The sequence below is a fragment of the Dermacentor andersoni genome, chromosome 6, assembly GCF_023375885.2.
Source record: "Dermacentor andersoni chromosome 6, qqDerAnde1_hic_scaffold, whole genome shotgun sequence".
Lineage (NCBI taxonomy): Eukaryota > Metazoa > Arthropoda > Arachnida > Ixodida > Ixodidae > Dermacentor > Dermacentor andersoni.
In genome coordinates, this window is record NC_092819.1 from 21,804,489 (window position 1) to 21,818,312 (window position 13,824).

General features: G+C 43.0%; 1 protein-coding gene across 1 annotated transcript in view; it reads right to left on the reverse strand.

The window, feature by feature from the left end:
- Window positions 1–13,824, reverse strand: part of noi (splicing factor 3a subunit 3 noi) — a 30,403-nt gene that overhangs the window by 5,197 nt on the left and 11,382 nt on the right. The window contains exons 12-14 of the mRNA XM_050170021.3: window positions 6,903–7,074; window positions 4,499–4,660; window positions 3,096–3,206 (exon numbers count right to left, since the gene is read on the reverse strand). Of these exons, the coding sequence (XP_050025978.1) occupies window positions 3,096–3,206; window positions 4,499–4,660; window positions 6,903–7,074 (445 nt within the window). The remainder of the gene's footprint in view (window positions 1–3,095; window positions 3,207–4,498; window positions 4,661–6,902; window positions 7,075–13,824) is intronic.

A 13,824-nucleotide genomic window follows, 5' to 3' on the forward strand; every position in this document is an offset into this window, starting at 1 on the left:
TGTATACAGGGTTACCTATCGTCTGTGCAATGAAATAGAATAAAATACATGTGATGCATATTTGGGAAATTATCCATGAAAAACCAAAAACACACAGAAAAGCTGCCTTTTTACAAGGCAATACTTTGAGAGAACTGGCCATATAATAAATATTAGAATCCTAGTTCATTGCACGCCTTGATATATAGCAAAACTGCCTGCAAAATTTCAAGAGAAATTATTCATTGAGTAAATGGCTATAAATGATGGCGATGAGCAAAACGTGAACAAGGTGAATGCAGGAGCCAACGTTTCTACAAGTGGACTTGTCTTCTTCAAGTCCACTTGTAAATGATGGCGTAGCACAAAAATAAAAATATTTTTGTTTCGTGAAGAACAAGAATACAGCTTATGAGTTGCAATATATGCATGAAAGCAACGTGCCAGATACCTAATACTCTCTCGACTCGTAACAACACTCTCCTAGAGCATCCTCGCCATGTTTCACTCGTTTATCAGCTCACAATTTTTTTCTGGGTTATTTTGTTCCATCGGACAACTGGCACAATGCCTTCATGAGAAGAAAGTGATCCTTCAACATGGCAAGCTTTCACAATGAATTTACCAGGTTCAATTCCAATTTGCCTCAAGGTCTCTAAAGTTTTATGCAGTATAAGCGGCAGATAGCATCAAGGAGGCTGAACTTAAGGATTGGCAGGTTCACATTTTTTGGAATCCTTTGTCAAAGATGTTAATTATGATTTTTATTGGCATTCCAAAAGAATAACAGGGTGGAGTGCATTAACAAATAATCAGCTAGCCTACTTAAACTAATGAGTTCTTACATCTATTGCATTCTAGCACTTTTCCAACCTTTCCTTGGTTTTTTCCTGATTAAAATTTTTATATATATATTGTACAGTAATCTGTGCCTGTAACAACTACGGTTCTGTTAATCTCTTCCCTCACTTGACTCGGCGATCAAGGATGCGTCCAGGTGGGAGGCTGCACTTCGCAGCCCGGACCTGGATGAACAATTCTGGGCTGTCCAGCAGGCTCACGATGTGGCCGTGAGGCTTGGCCTTCCGGTCCCGACGTGGGAGTGGCCCGCTTAGTGATTAATTATCACTACTTGCAGGACCAAATAAAGTTTTCTTTCCTTCCTTCCTTCACTTTTTTTCCATCAATACTCTGACTATCTCTTGCTTATCGCAGCTGCTGACCAGTAAATGATTGCATCCGATTTGATTCCCAGTGCTTCTGGAAAGTGAACGATCCCTACGGGTATTCCATCGTACGGGTATTGCCAAATTGGGATTGTTGAAGTGCAACCTTAGGCGAGCTTTAAGAAATATATGACATAAATATTGTGAAATTTTGCATTTTTCACATCATATAATTCATGTAAGCAAAAAATAATATTGCATATTATTATTAAAAAAAAAGAAAGTAAAAAAAGTAAAAGCAAAATTTGTTAGTTTTGGTTACATAAAGTACAGCTCATGTTACAATTAGCCTGTAGCTTTCAAAAGGCACAATATAGAACAATTATTCTGTTTGCAAGAGCTTTAGAGGGGTGTGTATGTTTACATAAATACCGTATTTACTCGCATAATGATCGCACTTTCTTGTCAGAAAAATTGACACAAAATCAGGGGTGCGATCATTACGCAGGTTAAATTTCCCGCGAAAAGAAAAACACATTTTTTTCGTCTCGTGTTTGCTGCAGGACACCGTAACAAAAATGGCGGCCGGCGGAGCAAACCGAACGCGATTATTTTTTTTTCTTCTCGCGAGTACATTACGTGCATTGAAACAGTTTCTTCTGTATCAGTAATGAATAATATCGTTAATATCGGCAAGTTTGCGGCAATAACATAGCCACGTCCACTTTGAGGAGACAGCAACAGATGGACGCGCTTAGCTGCCAGTGACATAGAAACACATGGCCGGCTTGCTGCGGAAACTGCAGCATCTGTCTTCACTACTATCCTAATACGGCACGTTTCCGCTAAGGGTGGGTGAATATCTCAGCTGTGTTACAAGCGTCGGCGTATGAATAGGGTACACTTTTAACGTGTCAGTGTAAACGTGGCTACTATCGTTGCCGCTCGCGATTTGTTGCGTGCCCACGAGTGCAGATGAGAAGAATCGAAAGGCACCTTTTTTGTTGTTGTTGACCACAACCATTATAAAGTTTTGGTCGCAGCTTTTTTTTTAGTCATGGAAGTGCGGAAAGTCATGAAAGTAATGAAATGAGGCATCTACTTAAGAATGTTTGGTGCGTGCACACCGCTTGGTTTGTCTTGAAGAGTCGTTCGTGTAGCATTCGACAGATAGTAAGCGCGATCATTATTAGCTAGACTTGGCACATGACATATCGCTGTGGCAAGTTCGGGGTGTGATCATTACACAGAAATAAAAAAAATTGAATTTTGACAACAAAATCCAGGGGTGCAATCATTACGTGAGTGCAATCATTATGCGAGTAAATATGATACATAAAATTTAAAAAAAAAAATCTTTTTGAGGAAAACTGGTATTTCAAGAGTGTCCTCATACTTTAAATCAAATAGGAGGTCATGAAGTACAAAGAAAAATTTCTCGAGTCACTATTGACACAGGAGACGTACTTTTAAACCGTCTTCTGGTTCAAATTACGTTGTCTTTCTTTTTTACGTATAAAAGCAGAATATCTGATTGAATGAAAAGTGATAGATCAAACTTTTCAGCTGTTTTTTACTTTCACTTCTGATCCATGAAAACTCTGACTGTAGTGAGTGGTCTATATAAAGACCCGCCATGGTTGCTCCGTGGCTATGGTGTTGGTCTGCTGAGCACGAGGTCGCAGGATCGAATTGTGGCCATGGCGGTCGCATCTCGATGGGGGCGAAATGCGAAAACACCCGTGTACTTAGATTTAGGTGCATGTTAAAGAACCCCAGGTGGTCGAAATTTCTAGAGTCCTCCACTACGGCGTGCCTCCTAATCAGAAAGTGGTTTTGGCATGCAAAACCCCATAAAAACAAAGAAAGGAAGAAGTGGTTTATATAAGAAAAACTGAGATGTCATGCTCAGTTCAATCCGTCCTTGCCAAATCACATACACACACTTACAGCAAAATGCCTTTGGAAAGCCTTAGGTCCTCGGTAGATGAAGTTGCCACAGATCTCACATGTGTAGCTGATGTTCAAACCATGCAACTTGTAGAGCCAATAAGGGATGGGCTAGAAAAAACGATCACCAAACACAAAATTATAATTCACAGCAGAACTTTGAACTTTCATGCAAGTTGCATGTGAGCCAAGTCTGAAGCAAAATGCAAGTCATATGCAAGTATCAAATGTAATGTCACAGAAAGATTCAAACATTACACTCTTAGAATGAATCACCATGCAAAATTAGGGCTGAAGGTGAACAGAATGAACCAAGAGCCTCCCTTGCACAGAAAACAGGACTAAAGCAAGAAAACACAGGACTTAGCACTGTGAATAGAAAGATTTATAAAGAAAGATTCATACAGTCAATATCTAATTTTTCGGACTCACCAGGGACCGCAAAAGCGCCTAAAAAGTTCTATGCCTGAAAGTCGTCGATGCCCAGACGCAATGCCACAAGGTCCGCCTTTTCTTTTAGAATGGCGTCGTCAACGTTGATCACAGAGCTCTGTGCTTGATGCAGCCACTTGACGAGAACTTTTTCTAACTTCTCAGGCTGTCCTTATTTTGCCACTTTCTGCTTGAGCCCGAACTTGTTGGCATTCTGCTATATCACTGCTTTGTTTGCCACGATCGTCTTAAGCGAAGACTCGGGTATCTTAAGGTCCCGGGCAATGCTGGCTTTCGTGGCTCCATGCCGCTTTTCTGCTTCCTCGATAATATTGAGCTTATCGCCGAGCGACAGAACTGTCCGCTTTCGGGACATTGTGCACCACGTTGCTCCACACAACTCAAAACCTCCGCTGAATGCTGGTTGCTACGACTACAATGAACACGTGCAATAAACCGAGGCCTCTCCAAGCTACCTTGTCGGTGATCTGCTGCTGGGAAACTGGAAGGAGAGAAATGCTTCCCCAACGCAACGAGAAGCGACGCCATCGAGAAGAGAGGGAGAAAGTGATTGTGGAGAAGAAAAGGCGCTATTTCAACACAGCGGACGCCGCGGGCGGCTACTGGTGGGGGAGAGAGAAACGAACGATGAGACGAGGCAAGGAAGAAAGCTGCGTCGGAGCGAACCGGTCGAGCGGTGTCAAGCGCTCCGCATGCGGAGAGACGCAGCGAGGAAAGAGATCCGCGGCACTTTTTTGTCCGCCGTTCCGTCCCTCACTTCGCGAGGGTCGTCGTATAACGAAGGTCAGGCGTAAAGTTGCGTCAGATAGCCGGGGTTTTTTAATGCATTGCTTCTATGGGGACTTCGTCGGGACTGCGCTAATTTGTCGTAAAACCCGGGTCGTAGCATAACCGGGGAATGTATAACCGGGGTTTCACTGTACGTGTTAATGAGGTTTCATTGTATTTACCTTCCCATCCCAGCCAAGTGGCAAGTTTTTGGGATTGTAGATGACATCATTGTCCTCGTCTTCAGACTCGCTCTCGCTGATTTCATTGTCCGACTCCTCACGCTCTCCAACTGTCCGGGCCTGTTTACGCTGTACATTTTCTTTGGTGGCCTGCCTCTGCTCCTGTAAGTTGTGAAAGATTGCCAAAATATTGTAGAAGAACTGCAAGCTGGGCAAGCATGAAATTGCAGTGAGATTAAAAGCTGAAGCCGAAGACAGTGACACAGCCAATCCACAAAAGCATGGTCCCAAATTAGTTACCATTTCAAACGTGCATGAGTTATCACATGGGGAACAAAAATGTTCAAGAACAATACAGTGTACAGGTCGCATTTTCATTTTGGCAGAAGTTAGGCAGCCTTTGTTCTGCTGTCCCCATTAAGTCAAAGGTTCCCCAATTTAATGAAAATGGCTGCATCATGCAACACACGAGTACTTTTACGTCACACATTATGTGTGTTATATACTGCATTCTGTTGTTCCGCGGCAAAGTGTATAATGGGCAGACTGGTAGACACACTAAAGGGACACTAAAGGAAATTATTAAGTGAAGCTTGATTGAAAGATTAGGCATCTGCAATAAATTTGTCATTCATAGCAAGAATGGAGCTTTTGTAAGCGAGAAAAATATCATAATGGAAAATTGTAGTGGCGCCCCCTGCTTTGGACTATAGTACCCTCTAATGGCATCAGCTGTGGCCGATTCAAAGACAGTGGCAGAGAGGCAGATCATATGGCGATTACTTCAAGTCATCTGTTTTAGCACAGGCAACTGAAATTGAGAAGCAGCAGTGGAATCTTCAGTGGAAATTTTCTACGCGACAATCATATACTGTCAGACCCAGTTCCAGCAATAGTCAAATGCCAAAATAATCCTGAAGTTATAACCGATAATCATTATAACCACGTTGCACAAAGAAAGCAAAGTGGACAAACATCTAAAGATATTAAGTAGACAGAAAGAAGTACCGTCGAATATACTTATAGCATGAACAGTTTTAGCAATACTCAGGTGTAACAATGAGCAGCTACTCCACAGTCTTCTACAAAGACAAGTCCACTGGTCGAAACGTTGGCTCCCGCTTTTACCTTGTTCTCATTTTGCTCATTGTATTGAATTTTCATCTCCTGCCTTCCCCACATTTCGCCTAATTCTGCACTGTCGTGTGTTCTATGGTAAAGTAATTCATCTACTGCAATAGTCACATGCCGCATTATTTGCAATAACACTTAAACCTGGCTACTGTGTGTGTCTGCTGAAAAGAAAAGGAGCACCGAAACTCAGAAATAGAAAAAAAAAAGCAAGCCGCTTCGCCACACCCGCCCCTTTGTACCGCGCATCCGCACGGCATGTATTTGTCAAGCCTCTCCCTTCTATCTCTCCAACGTTGGCAAAAGGGTAGAAGGGAGGTGGGAGAGGGGCACGCGAGGGCAACGATGCGATGCGATGAAGGCGTGCTGTGCACTCATTTGTGTTTTTTCCCTTTTGGGGCACACAACCAGTAGCCAGATTTAATTGTGATAACCGATAATACGGCATGGCAGCATTTTAGTAAGTGGTTTATTTTGCTATAGAAAACATCCAAAAGGTGAGGGTGCACCAACGTTGCTCATTGTTATACCCGATATATTGTTAAAATTAGCATCGTTATAAGTGGGTTCGACTGTACTTGTATAAAGAAAACGATGGTGTACTTCTGGGTGAATAATCTATCGGTCAAACATGGCTTCATATTTTCCTTTAGCATCTCTTTAACATAGATTTTAAAGAGCCATGTGCTGTCTGTAAATAATAATGCCAGCTCTAATTCGGAACAACCTTACTGGCCTTGCAAGTGTTCGATATATTTCTAAAAAGTACATTCCATTTGAGATTGCAAATTAACATAGACTTGAAAGAGCCATGTGCTGTCTGTAAATAATAATGCCAGCTCTAATTCGGAACAACGTTACTGGCCTTGCAAGTGCTCGATATATTTAAAAAAAGTAGATTCTATTTGAGATTGCAAATTAGGCAACTTGCAAGATTAAGGAAGCATTTCACAGTCAACAGTCAGGTGACTAGTGCACAAGTCACGCTCCGATTGCATTGATAGAAAAAGAGTTCTCATATCTACAGTGTCTGTGACTGCCCACTTGACTAGAAGCGCTGGTGCGGTTTGGGCACCAAATTCAAGAGAAGCAAGTTTGGCTTCCTCTGATGGTAATCAAGCATTTTGTCAACTGAATGACAATAGGTTTGAAAGACTGTACTTCGCCAGTCAAAACTCCTAATAGTTGGTCTCATTAGTGCCATTTTCATGCAGATGGATCAGTTTAACTAAATCGTGCTGGCAACAGCTCTGGCCATGCGAGGGCAACTTACCGAAAGGATTTCGGCAAAGCGGTACAGCTGTGCCTCAAGGGTTGCAATCTCCTTCTGCTTCTCGGTGTCCTTGTTCCGTCCTGGCTTCGACTTGGCAAAGAGGGAAGGGTCGAGCTCACTGATCTGTTTGCCCTTGGAGTTGAACAGGCGCTGGGCACGTTCCTCCAGTGTGCTAACAGAGTGAACAATAAAAATGAAAATGAAAATGAATGAATGAATGAATGAATGAATGAATGAATGAATGAATGAATGAATGAATGAATGAATGATGGGGTTCAACAATTTAAGGAAACTCAGAGGTTATGAGAGACGCCATAATGGGGGGCTCTAAATTCACTTTGACCACCTGAGGTTCTTCAACATGCACCCGGGACAGCGTACACGAGCAATTTCGCATCCTGCTCCATCAGAATTCCTCCAGGAAACAAATCCGTGACTTCAACGACAGAACATGACAGCCACTGAGCCTTGGCAGCTATTGAATGTGAAAGACTGTTACACTATACTGACTAGTTTTAATTTCAGAAACAGCAGAGATTGAAGGCTATCACGAATACATGCAAGAGTGTGGTTTAACTAAACAGGTTACAGATTTGTAGTATGTATGTATTAACAGTAAACATAGAAAATAATTATTATTGTCCAGCACAACAATTAAGACAACCATATAGAAAATGCGTAAGCAATGACAAATATCAATGTGAACAGTATAAAAAACAAGAATAAGCTTACTAAATAATTTAGAATACAGTGTTAAAAACTCTAGATATAGGATATACAAAAACATGGGTAATAAGAAATGCAAAAAGAAAGGAAGTCACTTACCCAGATTAAATATTGCATGTACCATAAAGCTTACGGACTAGTGTGAGAAGCACAAGTATCTTGTGCACAAAATTTTGAATGATATTTCGGAAACATCATTACAGTGGAACCCCAGTTATACGTCCCCCGGTTTTGCGACGACCCAGGTTTTATGACGAATTAGCGCAGTCCCGACAAAGTCCCCATAGAAGCAATGCATTAAAAAGCCTGGTTATCTGACACAATTTTACGCCTGAACCCTCGCGAAGCGCAGGACGGAACGGCGGACGAAAGAAAAGTGCCTCGTCTCATTGTTCGTTTCTCTCTCCCCCACCAGCAGCCGGCCGCTGTGCTGAAATAGCGCTTTTTTCCTCCACAATCATATGCATAAAAGCTGATATTAAGAATTTCGGGAATGATGCTGAAATTATACTATTAGGTGACATGAATGCCCACATACAGGATTTAGATGGCTATACCGATGACAACGGGAAGTCAATGCTAGACCTTTGTGAGCAACATAACCTCGTTATTGTGAATACAGGGCCTAAGTGTGAAGGTCAGATCACGTGGGAAGTGGGAAACCGGCAATCAACCATTGATTACTGTCTGATGACAGATGGAATTCATAATAAGCTGAGAGAAATGGTTATTGATGAGGAAGGGCATAGCAGCATAGGGAGTGACCATAAACACATCATTTTGAAAATGGCATATGTCGTTGGGAAAGAGAGCAAGGAGCGCGAAATGGCCAGTCCAAATTTGAACGCTGAACAAATAGCAAATATAGTCACTAGAGTCGAGGAAGAACTTGGCAAATGGCCAAGTAAAGAGTGGGAATATGGTGAGCTTCTAAGTGTAATAATGACAGAAATACGGAAAGAGAAACAACATGTTCGATGGAAAGGAAAAAAGAAACCGAAAAGCTGGTGGAACAGGGAGATGCAAGAAGCGATCGCCAAACGACAGAAAGCATCTCGAGAGCACAGGCAGGCAAAGAAAGCGCAGTTGCCGCCGGATGAAGTAACCAGTAAATGGGTAATATATCGGGAGAAAAAGTCTCTGGTTCAAATACTGGTGCAAGCCAAAATAAAAGGTGAAAGTGAAGGTTGGCTGCGGAAATACGTGAGAAAAAGAAGGCCGTACATAGAATATTTTGGAACCACATAAAATTATTAGGCAGGAAGTCAACAACAATACAACATATCCTGGATGAAGATGAAAACAGACTGAAAGGAGAAGCGGCAATAAATTACATACGAAAAGTAACAGCCGAATCTTTCCAAGGCAATGACGAGGTTGTATTTGAAGAAAAAAAGAGCATAAAAGAGACCCAAGTGGTAAAGGAGCTGGTGCTGACAAATTTCAACTGGAAGAAAGCGGAATAGAAGATTCGTAAGTGCACAGCCACAGGGCTAGACGAGGTTCCCGTTAGGCTGATTAATGAACTAGGACCAAAAAGCAAGGAAGCTCTGGTGAAAGCAGTGGAAAAAACTTTAAAAGATAGACGAATACCAGACAGTTGGCGACAAAGTAGAATGAGTTTAATTTATAAAGGTAAGGGCGAGAAACAGAATTCACTCGTATAGACCGTTGACCATTACATCGGTAATCTACAGGCTAGAAATGCAGGCAATCAAATTAAAGCTGCAAGCATGGGTAGAGAATAATGGCATTTTGGGAGAACTTCAGGATGGCTTCAGAATAGGTAAGCGTATGGATGATAACTTATTTGTTCTTACTCAGTGTACTGTAATATCAAGAGTAGAAAGCAAACCGTTATATGTGGCCTTTTTAGACATTACAGGAGCCTATGACAATGTAGACCGCAAGATTTTGGGGGATATTCTGGAAGGGGAAGGCCTAGGTGACCATTGTCTACAGCTTTTGAGAGAGATTTACCTAGAAAATACCGTTTGTGTTGAATGGGAAGGGATGAGGAGCGAGGAGAAAGTTCATATCAACAAGGGACTGAGGCAGGGGTGCCCTTTATCCCCGCTGCTGTTTATGATGTACATGGTGAGCATGGAGAGGGCGCTAGAAGGAAGTAATATCAGATTTAATCTCTCATACAAAAAGGCGGGTACAGCAGTAGAGCCGAAGCTACCAGGTTTATTTTATGCGGACGACATTGTGTTGCTAGCTAACAAGCAAAGTGATTTGCAACGTCTGGTTAATATCTGTGGACAGGAAGGCAACAATTTAGGTTTGAAATTTAGTGTTAGAAAATCTGGTGTTATGGTATTCAATGAAAACAGTGAACAGACAGTGGCAATACAGGGCCAGGAAATATCTCGGGTAAGAGAATATAAATACCTTGGTATATGGATAAACGAGGGCAACAGATATATGAAAACACAGGAAAAAACAACAGTGAAGGTGAAGAGAAATGCAGCCATTATGAAGCACAGAGCGTGGAAAGGTGCAATGGTTCCAGCACTTACTTTTGTAAATGTGGTTGTGTGCTTGAAATCAGGGGTACAATCAGGATTTGATGGGAACCAAAGGTCAGTGCGACGCATCGCATTGGGCACTCACGGGAAGACTACAAATGAAGCTGTGCAGGGAGATATGGGCTGGACTAGTTTTGAAGGGAGGGAAGCTCACAGTAAAATTGAGTATGAAGAATGACTGAGGAATATGGAAGAAAGTAAATGGCCTGGGAGAGTGTTGAGGCATCTGTACAGGAAAAACATTGATTCACAGTGGAGGAAAAGGACTAGGAAGCTTACCAGCAAGTATACTGCCTGTAGGGTGGGCAACACAGGAACAAAGAACGTCAAGAGGAAAGTCAGAGAGGCCGAAATAATCTCATGGGTGGCGGCAATGGAAAAGAAACCTGCCATGAGTAACTACTTAAGAGGAAAAAATGAAATCAGGAAAGAAACAATTTATGATAACTCAAAGGGAAGCTCATTACTTTTCGTAGCGAGATCGGGATGCCTTAGAACCCGCACCTATAAAGCGAAATATATAGGAAGGAAGAAGAAGCATGTGCTTGCTGTGGTAAAGCTAGGGAAACAATGGAGCATGTTTTATAAGAATGTGAAGACATCTGCCCAGCAGTTGATTTAGAAACCACTGGACTCCTTGAAGCCCTTGGGTTCAGCGAGAGCAGGGGAAAAGTAAACATGTCTGCAATAGAGATTAGTAAGAGGCGATTGGAAGATTGGTGGAAGTAGGGAAACGACAGAAAACGGAAACGTACAAAAGCAAAGTTCGCAATAGGTGGTCAGAAAATTTGGTTGTGGGAGTTCATATAGTTTTTTTTTTCTTTATTTCTTTTTTTTAACCTAGGCAGGACATTAGGCAGTATACACGTAGTGCACGCCGATGGACGCGTCACTGGTGGCGGCTTTGCGCAGAACACATGGGAGAAAAGCCAGGCGTGCGCCGTAGTTTGTTGTGTCGTTGATAGTGCTTCTCCGTCTTATTCTCGTTTTCTGAGCAAAATAGGCAAGACCCTTCGCATGTGTGGGGTGGCCAAAGCTTCAAGGAATGTCGAAGAAGAATTGTTGCAGGGTGGGGAGCTCAAATACCGGCGAAAACATGCCGGCGATACGGTTCTAATCATTCCCCGCAAAGCCTCATGAGCGCGAGCAATGGTAGCAATGGATCGTCGCTTCGGCGGAAAATTTCTTGTTCTCATCCTTTCCTTTGTCTCGTCGGTGTTTTTTTACACTCGATCGTAGTTAGACGGGTAAGCGACGAAGTTTGTCTGCAATGCAGCATGCAGTTTAAAGGCATTTCGCTAAAGTTCTGAATACCGTTTGCCGTTCATATTGTTTTCTGCTTCTTTACCGCGTTGGGCTAGCTAGGCAGCACAACTGCACGAGCGCATTGCGTTGTATGTTAAAGCTACTGAAGTTTGCAAGAACTGAAATTGTTGGTTTTATGTGGCCCGGTATATCCTCGCACCAGCTGTCGCACACTTCATGTTTTTACATCTATCTTATGCCAGGCTTCGCACATATTTAACTTTTGCTAGTTGCTTCATGCATAACTCTTGCTGATTCTTTTGAGCTGCGAAGTTTTCACCCTGCCTCGTTTGTAAAGGGTATATATCACGCTGTGTCTTATCGGAATGATACCAAGCGAGTGCTTCTTTAACAGCTTTATTCTTTTCGCCCAAGGGAATCTTAGATATTGTGGTTTTTTGGGAAATGTGCTTAGAAAATAGGTATAGTTCATGGCGAGAATTGCTGATAGTTGCTGTACATGATATTTTTGTTCCATTTTTCGCTAAGTTCGCCTCACATTTAAGAAAGCATCGCACCTCGATGCTGTCTGAGCAGACTTAACACTCTGAGTGATTTGTTTGTTTCACAACGTAGTCCCTTCTTGCATGTGAATTTTGTACTCAATTGAATTATTTCTTATTATGCTTACGCCGCAGAGGACTAAACCCGGCCTTGCCACCAGCGCTCATTTAATTTGACTGGCACTGCTCTGCCCTTAAATATATCATGTGGCACCTCTCTCTAGAAACATTTAAAAAGAAGTGCTGAAAAATTTGTCAGACTTTAGCTTTGTACGTTTCCAAGCAGTTCCCTTGGGGAATTTAAAATTGCAAGAACTGCAGCGGGAACAGCAGTTCACCGGCGTATGAAGAAGAAATGCATCGGCGGTACAGCGCTTACACGCACTTTTATTAACCCGTGCGTTTGGTGACTTTGACTAGCGTACGCATTTCCATCAATAAATTCGCAATTACTCTTCTTGAGGCGGCTTTGGCTGCACTTATTCGGCTATGTCACATGTATTCATTGGCAGAAAAATCAGAACGGCATATGCAGACATCGCACTGTGCGGATTTGTTTTATATAAGTATGCACTAACGACGGGTGCTTATTATTGAGGTACACAAGCAGCATTACGGCAACGGTAGAATTTAAAATAACGATCGCAACATCGCATTATTCAACAACATTTATCAGCTAGTTAACACGAGCTCCACTTCATGTAAATGGGTTTCATGGCGTTTCTCTGCGGGACGCACCTGGCACGTATGTGCACCATGTTGTACCAAACACCCGTAACATCGTGTTCATACCTGCTCCCACAGAGGTCAGCGTCTTCCCTACATCTGTCACCGCAGAATAAGCAGTCTGGCACCCAAACAAAGGAGAAATCGCAGCCGCGAACTGCAGCCATCCTTGCTGCAAAGAGTTGCCGTCTGCTACTGCTCCCGCGCATACTGTTGGAAGCACCCAGTAGGTGGCTATCAGTGGCGCCTTTATAGGCGGTGCACGAGGCGTATAATAGCAAGAGCTTGGTGGCGCAACCTGCCGCCCCACTTCAAAGGGGACGCTCATAACATCCACCCATCCATCCATCCAATCAATTTCTCCCTCTCTTCTCGGTGGCGTCGCCTCTCATCGCGTTGGGGAAGCGTTTCTCTCCTTCCAATTTCTCAGCAGCAGATCACCGACAAGGTAGCGAGGGGAGGCCTAGGTTTATCACATGTGTTCTTCGTCGTAATCCTAGCGACCAGCATTCAGCGGAGATCTTGAGTTGCGTGGAGATTTTGAGTTGCGTGGAGCAATACGACACACAATGTCCCGAAAGTGGACAGTTCTGTCGCTCGGCGATAAGCTGAATATTATCGAGGAAACGAATAAGCGGCATGGAGCCACGAAAGCCAGCATTGCCCGGGATCTTAAGATGCCCGAATCTTCGCTCAAGACGATCCTGGTAAACAAATCGGTGATATTGCAAAATGCCAACAAGTTCGGGCTCAAGCAGAAGGCGGCAAAAGAAGGACACCATGAGAAGTTAGAAAACGTTCTCGTCAAGTAGCTGCATCAAGCACGGAGCTCTGCGTTTAACGTTGATGGCGCCATTCTAAACGAAAAGGCGGACCTTGTGGCATTGCCTTTGGGCATCAACGACTTTCAGGCATCGAACGGGTGGCTGGATCGCTTTAAAAAACGAATAAGAATTGTGTACTGCCGCTCCTGCGGAGAAAGCACTTTCGTGGACGTTTCGACGGTGAACGACTGGATGGAGTCGCTGCTGGAGATGATTGCTGCATACAAGCCCTGCGACATTTTCAACGCCGATGAAAGTGGTATTTTTTACCATATGCAGCCCGAGAAAAACCTTGCATTTGAGGGTA